This window comes from Ambystoma mexicanum, chromosome 3p, assembly GCF_040938575.1.
Source record: "Ambystoma mexicanum isolate Mex_15411 chromosome 3p, UKY_AmexF1_1, whole genome shotgun sequence".
In the NCBI taxonomy this organism is placed as follows: domain Eukaryota; kingdom Metazoa; phylum Chordata; class Amphibia; order Caudata; family Ambystomatidae; genus Ambystoma; species Ambystoma mexicanum.
Genome location: NC_090925.1, coordinates 525,896,497 through 525,909,145, shown reverse-complemented (window position 1 = coordinate 525,909,145; position 12,649 = coordinate 525,896,497). Strand labels below are relative to the sequence as shown.

Genomic DNA, 12,649 nt, shown 5'->3' with positions numbered 1-12,649 from the left:
CCATCTATCCCCACCTCCCTGGGAGTACTCTCAAATATCGCATTTCATAACAAGAACATATCCGACAAGGCAAGTAAAAACATTGGTCAAAGAAGAAAGTCTAGGGTAGTTCAACCGAGTTGAGGGCTCCCAGCCTTGTTGGGCATGTTAAGGCATTAAAGTCTCTCTGGACATAGTTCAGAAAGGGCGACCAAACCGATGTAAACTTTAGTAGAGAGTACCTCAAATTGGCTGTAAGTCTTTCCATGGCAAAAGTGTTCCAGACTTTGTCCAGCCACATACCAATAGATGGCGGTTCAGGTCTCTTCCATCACTGCAAAATTTAAAGCTTGGCTTGAGCAACAGGTTTGCTACCAACTTGAGTTCTGCTGCCGTGCACATTTGTTTAAGGGAGTCATTCAGGCCCAGCATACACAATATGTGGTCTTTGGAATCTGTGTCCACTATGTCATTTAGCTTAGACCGGACTTCCAGACAGTAGCCTTGCAACGCCGGGCAGTCCCATAGGATGTCCAATAGGGTCCGCTCTGCCCTGCACCCTCCAACACAACACAGAAAACGCTCGGCACAGCTGGTGCAGTCGGAAGGAGGGGGTTCTATGCCATCTGGCCAGTATCTTAGCTTGTGTTTCTGCCAACTGTGGACATAGTTTTAAGTAGTTTTCAGCATAAATCCTGACCAGAAATACTATTGAAAGCATCACCAGGCCAACTAGTCAGATTCAATGCACAGCCGGGCTGACAACCAAGCAACCAAACAGGACTAAAAGTGAAAGCTGACTATCCATACCAACCAGCCACACACGTACTAGCCTTGATAAAGACCCTGAGAGGTCGAAACACTTGTCAGCTGACCACCTAATTCACCCTAATAAAATGCACACAACCCACTGCAAACAAGGACATAAAGAGTAAGAATATTTTTGAAGTGCACTGTATCAAGAGTATAAATATGTTTTAATCCTGACACAAGGTGTGTAAAACACCTCCCTGACCCCCAACTAGCCCAAATCTCACCAGAAATCACCACGTGCAGCGCAAGTTCATTCAAAGCCCTACTGCCCAAACGTTTCTACTAGATATAATAGCACCACTCGCTGCTGCTTTAAGAGTGTCCCAGTGGGTCCCGTAGGTGGTGTCTTCTGGGGAGTTAGTACTGAGATAGAGCCTAACCGTATCCTTCAACCGCTGCAGGCACAATAGGTCCATCATGAACTTCGGGGATAGTCTCCACTGAGCCCTCGGGTGTCTCCCCGTCCTGTCCCTAAGCCCCACCGCCATAGCCTGTCATTATCATTGGTTCGATCTCGGTCGACAGAGTCAGCTCTATCAGTTCAGCTGACAGGAAGATGTAGTCTATTCTTGACGCTGATAGGTGAATGTGCGAAGTGTGTGTATATGCTCTTACCGATGGTTTTCTATTGTGCCAAACGTCCATCGAGTTAAATTCCTGGAGGCGTTTCTTCAGTTTGCACAAGACCACGCCCGATTACTGGTATGTCGCCTGCGTAGACCTGCTGAGCACCCCATCCATGGCCATATTCATATCGCCCAGGAGTAATAACTCACCCTGCCCAAACTCCTCCAGGGAGTCCATCACTTGCAACATAAATTACTCCTGTGAAGTGTTTGGGGCATAGAAGGCCACAATAGACACCAATTTCCTGTGTATAGTGCCCACCACCATAAACGTCCTCCCATTAGTCCCTCTCTTGATCTTAATGTGGACGAACCCCAGGTCCATGTGTATCGGGACCATAACCCCCTGCTTTCTTGCTTTCTGCTGAGGCATGAAACTGGTGCAAATAAAAACTATTGCAGGTTCCGAATTGATCCCTAGCCACCAGGTGCATTTCCTAAAGTGCTACTATGTGCACCCGAAGGCGCCTGAGTTCTCTAAACAGTTGTGCGTGTTTAATTGGGGTGTTAAGGCCCCAAATATTCAAGGTTGCCTACCCCCATGGTGCTTGGGCAAAATCACAGTCCGCTTCATTATCAGCCCCACCACCTCTGCACCTGTTTCCATACTTCCTGCCTCCCTCCCTGATAAAACACCCCAAACATATTATTCACCCCAGACCTGTGGGACAGCTGCCCTAAGAGCACTCGCAAAAATGTTGTCTTTAAGCCCCCCCCACCCGCCCATGTATCCTTGTGTATGCTTCCACTCAGGCTAATTCTCAGAGTGGAAGGTATAACGCCCTCCCACCGACCCTTGCAAAACTGCTAGACAACATTTTGATTAGCCATCTCTCCAGTAGCACCCTGGAAAAATGCCCCCCCCCGCCCCCCAGCAAGGGCATATGCCAGTACATTTTAACCAATACCCTAGGTAAGCGCGGGATCTGCCAAGCCGGGTGGCTCTCCACCAGTCCCCTGCTGGATCGCCAGCTGACCCTGCAAGACCTCGGGAGAGGATATCAGCGTAACTGTCCCTGGTCTGATCTCTTCTTTCCCTGCTAGACCGTGTTCCATTCACCCGGGACGGGGGCTCCTGCGCCCATGCGCCCTTTCAGCTGCCCGGTGCTCCTCTGTCAGTTGAAGGTTCAACAATTTCACTCCCTCTTCAGCTGAGAACACTGTATGGACTGTGTCCTCCAGTTTAAACTGCAGGCCAAAGGGATATGTCCACTTGTAACGTGTTTCCCGTCATCGTAGCTCCTCTGTTATAGGTTTCAGCTTCCGCCATCTCTGAAGTTTGTTCTGCGAGACGTCCTGGAATATCTGGATCATAGAGTCTCTGAACTGGATTTTGTTAACCCTTCTAGCCTCCCCCAGGATTGCTTCTTTAGTCTTGTAATAGTGAAGCTTTACCACAACGTCCCTGGGGGGCAGTCCAGAGAGTCTTTCTCTTTGGGACGATCCTATGGGCTCTGTTAATCTTAAGTTCGGCCTGCATACCTTCAGGCTGGAGCTGCTAGAGGAGTTAAGTGACAGAGCCCTCAATACCCCTTTAGCACCTTATTTAAGATATTTGATAACGCAGGTTCTCACTCCTCGCTGTATTCTCTACTTCCTCGCACTTTAAACGCAATTCCTCAGTATCCTTCCTGAGTGCAGTTAGGGAGCCTCGCACCTCTCTGAGCTCAGATGCCAGGTCTGTGGTTGACCGTTCACATTGGTCAACTGTCGCCCTCAGTCCCCCAATCTCTTTCCTTAGTGCAGTCGGACATTTCTTTAGAGGTCTGCTATCTCAGCGCGCAGGGAGTCTCTTATATCCTTCCTCGGGACATCCAGTGCGTGGTCTAGGAAGTCTGGCGTGAGCTGCTGTGCGCCCGGACCCGGTGGGTCTGCCTCGTTAGCTTCACCCTCCATGTCACTCCGCTGTGTTGGCTTCTTTGCCAAATAATGCTGAATATCTTGCGTTCTGTTCTTCTTGGCTGACTTGCGCATTGCCCCCACTTCTTCTGCCAGCTGCAAAGATAGGTGGGTGATCACCCCTGCATCTGGAGGGAGGTGGGGGTGGGGGAGCTCAGCCTGCAAAGGTGAGAATTGGATTTTGGGAGGGTTCTCTTGCTGCTGCCGGGCATTTCGGCAGGGCCCGGGGCCCTGACTACTTTCAATCTCATTAAGTACCACCGGCTTCAATTGCATACAATAGTGCCTGGGCCTGGGCTCTCGATCAGCGCCTCACAGGTGTGCTGGGGTGCATAGTCTTCCATTCACCTCAAGGGATTTGTGCTCAGCCTGCGGAGCCCTCTTCCACCTCCAGGTGTAGGTCTTTTAGGTGCCTCCTAGTGGGGGCACTGCCCTTGCCACAGAGGGGCTCCCTCTGGTGGTGTTCAGGCCAGCAGGGTGCCACTACGGGTTGCCCCCAGCCGGGGGATGGGAGAAAGCTCAGCCCAGCCACCAGCCCCTACTTACTGGTTATTCCACGGTCTAGGGCGCCTCCAGTCCTCCCAAGGCAGCATTGGTTGCTGCCACTGTTATGTGAGCTCTCTTGGGTAATGATCAGGCCGGCAGGGGGCAGTTACAGGTTGTCCCCAGCAGCAAAGCCCAGCCGCCAGCCTCCACTTACTAGTGATTTCATGACCGTGGCGACCTCCAGTGTCCCTGAGGGCCCTGCCTTCGCTGCCATTTTGTATGCAGATCCCAGGGAGAAGGGCCCTGGCATCCCCATCACTCTCTTTCCCCACAGGGTAGGTGCTCGCTGGATCACACAGGCCTGCTCTGCTTCCATCGCCCCGCCTCTTGTGCTGCTGTGGGACGCAAACAGAGCCCAGCTGCTACTGGCGTGCACAGAAGCTGCAGGACCTGGTCTCCATGGTCCCCCTGATGTTACTGTGAGGCTGGGCATACTTCCACCTCCGTGTCTGCCACACGCGTTCCCCGCAATCCACTACACTGTGCACGGGAGAGGCGCCCATTTTCAGTTTGGCGCCACCAGAAGCCAGCACCGACGGGCTGCAGCCCCAGCGCTACACCGCAGCCATGCCCCTCAACGCTGGCCCACTGCTCTGCCGGCAAAACTAAGCACAGGGATGCCCAGAATTGCTGCCCACAAGGTAGGATTATGTCCAAATACGGGCCGGTGGACGGAGAGGGTTGAGGACGTGCATCCTACCTCTCCGCCATCTTGGCCACGCCCCCTCCCCCCACAGACTGCTTCTTAATGGTGTGCCTCTGGCCCTCTCTCTCTGGCCACAGAGTAATCTTCCCACTGTACTAGAGCAATTTACCCTAGCTTCAATGACGACCTCTTCCTGTTGTACACCCTAGGTACATGCCAAACTCTCCCCCAAACATCTCCGCGCCCTATCTGATCGTGCAGCGTTACTGTAGATTTCTTCGAATACCATTTCCCCTAATGTGATTTCACCGAATGTATTTCACCGAAAAAGGTAGGGGAAATGGTATATGTGTAATGCATAATAGGTGGGGTGTGAGGTAAGGGTATAAATTAGGATAGGGAGGGGGTGAGGAGGCTGCAGGGGGTCCCCCCAGGCATTTAAAAAATAATAATAAAGAAAGATCTGATTTTTCTGTGAAATGGATTTGGTGAAATCTCCACTGGGAGAAATATATTCGAAGAAATCACATGCATCCATCTTGCAGCACACCTCTTCCCCGGACCCAACCACTGCCCTCTCCCAACTACAGTACCACACTCCAGGGTAGTTTACCTCCCGAAAATGAAGACATGACTCTGTTCTCCCATAGCTCACCTCAAAGAATGTGCAATAGCTAAGAATGACTCGGAGACTCCTCCCCGCCCCCCACTATATGCAGATATAGAGCTAAGTCACAGACTGTTCCCCAATGGTGTACACCTGCCCCTCCCCCTCTCTCTGGTCAGAGAGTAATCTTCCCACTGTACTGGATTCCCAATTCTTGCTGCCCTGTGGTTGAGTTGCGGCTAGGGCAGCTAAGAAGTAGACCTAAAGCAGACTGCATATTTCAACAACAAACCACGAGAGATGTGCCCAATGTGCGAGCACCTGAACGCCAGAGTCGTTGCTCCTCATTGCCGCTGGATTGAATCCCTTGCAAAGAGGTTTAAAACCACTGAAACTTTCCAAATCCTGCCCTCTGCTAATCCTCACCTGATGCTGCATTGGGTTGAGTGGATGAGCCGTAATGACCCGGCGATAGTGTCTGACCAAATCCTCCAAAACACTAAACCTACCTCTGATGCAGCCCAGCTCAAGCCTCGTGAAGGGACTCATTGCTACATATTGTGCGAATTTGGATAGTATGTCACGAGAAATAAACCCCTTGTGTGTGAAGGCCCAAAGAGTACCCAGAGAACAAGGCACCTCAATCTAGCAGGTACGCAGTAATTCATGCCCCTGCCCCCACTAAAATGAACAAACACGCAAACCTACATAGTGAGCTCCACGCTCATTTGTTCCAGGGCTAATCCTCCGGTTCTACAACATTGAGCCACTCCCACCCTCACCCTCTTCTAGTTTCTTCGCCGAGACCCACACCTCTTCAAAGACCTCCTACACTATCTCCACTCCTCAAACAAGTCCCCTTTCCCCTTTCACACTAACTCCCTTGATCTGGCGTTGAATCGGCTGTGACTTTCTGTAGCACTTCACATACACTGAGAACGTTATGACAAACCATACCTCTAGGCTATGCATGCTTGTACCAGAGACCTCGGTCTCTCCAGACAAGAAAAGTCTAGACCAGCAGTAGAAATAACAGCAGCGCACAAAATGGAAAACTAAATAATAAAGCCACTTAAAACGTGGTAAATGCATCCTTAACGAGAGTACAACTCCAGTGTGGATGGCACATGGTAATAGAAGATATGGCTAGATGGTGTTACTTCTGACTCAGGGCATCCTGTGAGTGCTATTTACCCCTTGGCCATCTTCAAAAGCCAAGTATAATTCATACAGTTTTATGGGTACGGGTGTACACAGCCAGTAGTCAAACAAGTTATGTATTGGGAGTGCAGTGGAGAGTAAAGCATATATTCACTTTACCTGTATGTTAAGCTTTCGCTGCCCGAACGGTGATGGCACCAGGGACAGGTCTGGGGCAGCAGGCTAACGGGAGTGCCCTTTGCTAAAGCACTTCGCCTGGGTGCCTGGGCAATGGCTGCACTAGAAGCATAGTTTATGATGTGGGGAGTGTGAGGTGAAAGAATAAAGTCAGAAGCAAACCAATAACTAGGCCAGAACAGGATGCAGTGGTAAAGTACCGACAAAGAAGGACAGGAAAAAATCACAAAAAGTACTAATATCTATCCAAGAAATGGTTAAGGTTGGTAAATACATAACAGGGCTCCCATGCACATGTACAGCGTCATAGCACCCTTCAAGGTTGATCATGCTGTGTGATTGCAGGGCATCATCAGCAAAGGTAAACACAGGAGTGTCCAGACACATTAACAAAATACAACTCAGGCGAGGTTTAATCTCCCAAAACATATGGACGCGGTCCCACACAGGGATAGTGCAGATCTACTGCAGCACGCCTCAATGATAATGATGCATTAATATTAAAAATGTGTGTCCAAAGCTGCTCGACAATGAAGGCAAATCTACACTGCCCATTGCCAATACAGTCACTTGAAAGAAACCTCTCCAGTGAAAGGCGTGTAGCCTAACCAGAATAATGTCCGCCTGTATAACGACCATGCCGAGATATGGGTGAATTCCGCACTCGCAAAAATAAAATGGGGAGGAGCTAATAACATGACCGCTGTCGTATCACACACCACCTCTGCAGCCAGAATTCTGATGTAGCTCGCAATGGAAATGGATATGTGGTCTACTCAAATACAAGTATGCTGAAAAACCATGTATAGTACTAAACTTTCTCCAACCAAACACATCTTCACTCTTCATGGTAAGATGGAAGCTATTCCAAAAGAGAAAAAGTAAGCACTGTTTTATCAAGATCCAAAAATAACTGGGTGTTGAAAGCACACTAATGGCATGCCTCCAAAGGTCCACAAAAGTCACGAGCAACAATAGTATAGTAGTCCTGTTGCATTCAAATATCAAGCTCAGAATTTTATTAAAGTACAACATGTGGCCTGCTGTGTATTCAATAGAACAAAAAACAAAAGGGTACTCCGAACACACGTGTCCCATTAGCTGAGCTAATAGGCAGGCTCGCCGTAGAAGGTTTAACTCTTATGAATTTTACAAGAAATCGGTCAAGACAGTCGGACTGTTTGCAAAAATAGTCGTTAGTGTAACCATGCTTAATTGTTGACCATTTCATTTCTCTAGCCGGAACTCTTCTTAGCAGTGTGTCTTGGTGCTTTGCCGTCTTCTCTTCGTAGTGGGGGCCCTCATGATCCTTTCTCGGTTACGCCGATGCTTGTGGGCTCAGATTGAGTTCCTATCTTTGGACCCAGGTGTTGCACTCGTACCCACAGTTTCATGTCAGATAAATTACGTGTCCCCCACTTTAAAAGCTTCTGATCAGAATACATGAAATCACGTATTGCTTTTTATTGTTTGTTTAAACATTGACCATCTTAAAGCTTGCCCCTGTCTCGATAACTCAAAATGCAAAATCTGTTTCAAGGACTGTATCTAGCAGCATAAAAGATGCTGTATGTCACAACATTGCTTCTGGCAATGGAAACTGGAAGATGGTATTAAGAAGGCTTTGAACATGTTGTATGTTTAGAGGAAATTGTCTAACACAATCATGTTTTCTCTTGCAGGTTTATGCACATGAAATTCATATGTGTTGAGCCACAAAGCAACATTAAGAAGAAGAAGAAGAAGCAGCTCTCAAATGGCTGTCCAGCGTATCTCGTTCTGGAGTACAGCGAGGAGTTGGACCGTCTTGTGATTAAAGAACAGAACAGCAAACACGTCCATGTTGGCCCAAGAGGCTCCCACATTGAAACACGAACTGCTTCTGTGGTGCGGGATCCCTCACCTGAGCGCTGTAACAGCCGTCCTCATAAACTACTCGGAAAAACACTGCAGCAAAAGCCATCTATAGAACAGAACAGCAAAGGCATTCATGTCGGTTATGGACATTGCAAGATTACAAGAAGAGCTACTACCTCTGCAATACAGGAGAGTACACCAAGTCACGACTCTACGTTTGCTCAGAAAGCACCAAAGAGGAGACTCCAACAAAATTCATCTTTGGAGCCCCTAGTGATCAATGAACTGAATGGCAAAAACATCCATGCCGGCCTAGAGAGTGCTCAGATTGAAAGCAGCACTTCTCCAATAAAGGAGACCACATCTGGACCTGGCATCTGTCCCCCTAAGAAACTACCCAGGAAGATCTTACCACAGAAGCCATCTGTGGAAAGTGCCCTTGTAAAAGAACCTAACAGCAACCACTTCCATATTGACCAAAGGGAGTCACTGGCTGGAAACCAGACTCCTCCATTATGCGAGAGTACACATGTGCCAGTCACTAGCCCTCCTCACCAACTACTAAGGAAAAGACTTCGTGAAAAACTCCATGTGCAACGGGAGAAACCTCACGTGCAACCAGTGTATAATGAGCTTCAAGCCAAGGAGCCAACTTATGCAGATTGTTCTGCTTCTCTCATTGAAACAAACGCAGCCTCCACAACCACAAACGAAAATCTGTCTGGGTCCGAGCTTCAACGGGTATCAAATGGAATGAAGGAGCTAGTAAGAATTGATTCTGGTTCCCTTGCCTCATTTACCCTGGATAGCACAGAAAATCTGGACAGGCTAAGCTTTCAGACCAGCACAATGTGCACACTTTTCACAAAATTCCCTGAGAGCCTGCTCTTACACCGTGTGCAGAGTAAGAAGAGTGGCCACACGCTTTATGCATTCTTGGTGGAAAGCAAGGAGCGAGTGGGCAAGGTAGTGCACTTTGCTGTACTTAAGGATGACACAGCAAATAATGTGTCCAAAATGCTGAGTGTCTTTGCACAATTTAACCCAGACTATCGGAGAGTTAAAGTTGTTTTTACAGATCCCACTTTTGTTCACAAATCCTCTGTAAAAGAGTCTTTCCCAACAGCACAGATCCTTCTGTCAGTTTATCACACAGTGAGGCTTATCGAGAAGAAGGCCAAGGAAGCATCTGGGCTCAAGCATTACATGGAGATAGCTCTGAGAGATGTAGTATTCTCTACCACGATTGAGAACCGAAAGGGCCTGTCGCAGATGCTGAAAAGGGTGCTGGATCCTGACTTTCACCAGTTTTTGCAGACTCATTGGTTCTCTTGTGATTTGCTCTGGTACATGCATGTCAAGAAGGGTCTCCATTCCTGCAGCATCTATATGGACAGCCTACAGCTAATCATTCATAAAATCACAAGCATCTTCACCAAACAACCATCCCTTGCGACTGGTATACTGTACATTATGGAATATGCAGACTGCTTCAACTCCAAAGGTTTAGATAACCTTAATCAGGGTTCCTTATATAGCACCAAGGTATTTCCCAAAAAGATGAAGAAATCCAGAGCCAAAACCAGACTTCCCTCTTTACCATCTCCTGTCGTGCTACTGCCAACTTCTAGTAACGAAACCAGCTCTTCGCCTTCCACTTGTACCAAAACCAGCTCTTCACCTTCCACTTCTACCGAAACCAGCTCTATACCTTCTCCTTGTACTAAAAACATCTCTTTACCATCTTCTTGTACCAGAACCATCTCTTCAGCGTACTCTTTCGAGTTTCTGCGCAAACTAGCAAAGCTGCTGCCCAAACCAGTTTCATCACGGGACAAACCAGAAGATCTTCTAGCCAAACCAGAAGCCTTGCTGACCGAACCTGAAACTCTGCTTCCCAATCCAGGAATACTTCTGTCCGAACCAGAACATCTTCCTAAAATGGAGCCCCTGGAGCTGGAACCAGAACCCCTCAAGCAAGAATTGGAACCCCTGGAGTCAAAACCGGAGCTCATCGAGCCAAAATCGGAACCCCTAGAGACAAAGCCTGAACTTGAACTCCTGCTCCCCAAATCAGAACTCCTGCTGCCTATGCAGGATCCTGAACACGAGCCCATGGAGCCCAAGCTAGAAGCTCTAGAACATGTGCAAGAAATCCTGGAGCCCAAGCTGGAATGCCTGGAACCTGAGCAAGAAACCCTTAAGATCACGCCAGAACATCAGGATGTAAAACTATGGTGGCCTGAGGTAGAACCCAAGGAAGCAGAACCACTGGCACCTGAGCCAGACCTCGTTGGGTCTCAGCCAGGTCCTCTGCGGCTTGAAGCGGATTTCTTGTGGCACAAACCAACATTCCTTTTTCCAAAGGATAATCGAATGCCAGAATTGGCATTTATGCTGCCAGTGGAAGAGGATGCCATGCTAGTTGCTCTGCGAAAGCTCTGCACAGAGGTGGCATACCAGTTGTGCTTAAGTGAGTGGGAGGTGGTTAAGAAGTCCAAACAGACCATTCGCGACTGTGGTACCCGCATCCTAGTGAAGCTTGTAGAGAATGTGCATCAGGTCAGCAGAGATTGTCAAACCTGCAGCTGCTACTTCAGCAGCCGTTACAGGCTCCCCTGCCGCCATATCCTGACCGTTCTTCATTGCAGCAAGCGGCCAGTGAAAAAGGACATGGTAAGCCACAGATGGCAAAAGAAGCCTCACCTGCCTTCTCTTACAGAAGAGACCAGTCTAGGCCCTGTCGGGTTTACTGCTGTTAGTGAAGAGGCAGGTGAGGAGCGTTTTTCCAAGATTAAAAGCTTGAGTAAGGAGCTAGCAAACCTGCTGATTCAGTGTGAGGGATACGAACACAAGGAAAGGTGTACCACCCTCCAGACAATTGTGGACATGTGGAAGGAAGCCCCAAAACCAACGGAGGAGGTTAGATTAGAAACTTTGTATGATTGTGGGGATCTGCCCTTTCTTTGGTCGAAACAATAGGAGCCAGAGATGGAAAGTTTGGATCTGGCTGAAGCGTGACCTGCAGATAGTCCCAACCATAGGCTAATTGTGATTTTGTTTTTGAACAGCCACATTGTCGACAGCAGTAACATTGGGACAGATGCCATCATAATGTATGGTAAATGTTTAGGTTGCACTAAATGCTTTGCAGCTTATCTGAGATTGTCTCCTGTTGTGGAGAATCTTCACTTAAAAAAATGCAGGTGAAATGGGCCTTTGGGTTTCCGTTAGAAATGCAGTGATGTGTGGGCCTTTAGTGAATGGGCAGCGCGTTATCCCATCTTTTTCCACTCCCAACTCAGTCTCAATTAACAGGACAATTTTCTATCCATAAAACGTTATCCCTTTAAAATAATGTGCCGTCTTTCACATTGTGCCTAATCCATTTTTTAAGTTAATTGTATATTTTTAGAGGCACTACGAATTCTGTTCTGATTTAGCAATGCTGGACGCTTCCCAGAAGTTTTTGGATTATAAATGTATAAATGTAGGTGCACGTGGACATGATTTGAGATGGGACAGTTGTCGACATCCACATTTCCAAACACTGTAACAAAAACAGAACTGTGCTCCTTGCCCATGTTTTTACTTTGGAGTCCCTATCATTAGTGTCCTGATCGCCCCTGCTGCTCTGCGTTATTACTGACCTGTCCCCACTTTGTACTTTGCCCTCACATGACTCTTCCAGTTTACAGTAGTACCCCAGAGCTGGTTTCCCCAAAAGCTCTATGGAACCACCTCACTCTTGACTTTCAACCCCTTCTATTCCAGTCCTGGGAGCCTCGTGCACTTCAATAATAGTGTCTTTTTTCACACCCATGAATTAAAGTGCAATTGTTTTTTTTGAATACTGTATGTTTATTTAATCTAGGCGGGGACAGGGAAACGCCACATTCTCTAGGACACCAGAGTCACAACTGTTCTCGGAGTAAACTTTGATGCCCAACTGTTCGAAGACAAATGGTTTGGTCAAAGTTTTCAATATCACTACGTAATTAAAAGGAATATCATTTTAGATGACTGTTGAACTTTGTGTTGATTTGAGAGAAATAGTGCAGTGGTGGTAGTCTGAATAGTTACATTTAGAAAAAGACAGAAATGGCTTTCAGGAGCTGTCCAAAACTTGTTGAGTTTAAGCCACTTTTTGAATCTCTCGCTTGGAATAACATGAGGCTAGTTAATACCCACATTTCTACTTTGCTTTTTGATGCTGCCATGCTTTTTCTTTAGCTTACATTCTCATTCCCGTCTTTTGTCGTATTTTTCTGTGCATGTTTGCCTGCGTGTTGCAAGATGCTACTTGATAGGAAGCTTAAGTGATCTCATGTTAACTGC

The 12,649-nt window shown here is 47.7% G+C and overlaps 1 protein-coding gene across 3 annotated transcripts in view; it reads left to right on the top strand.

Annotated features, from left to right (window-relative positions):
- Positions 1 to 12,329, top strand: part of ZSWIM3 (zinc finger SWIM-type containing 3) — a 97,915-nt gene extending 85,586 nt beyond the window's left edge. For 2 of the 3 annotated variants that reach the window (XM_069651234.1, XM_069651232.1), the window contains one exon: positions 8,137 to 12,329. In XM_069651234.1, the coding sequence (XP_069507335.1) occupies positions 8,137 to 11,293 (3,157 nt within the window). In that variant the 3' untranslated portion in view covers positions 11,294 to 12,329. The remainder of the gene's footprint in view (positions 1 to 8,136) is intronic. The other variant, XM_069651233.1, reaches the window with a different exon arrangement.
- The last annotated feature ends 320 nt before the right edge of the window (positions 12,330 to 12,649 follow it).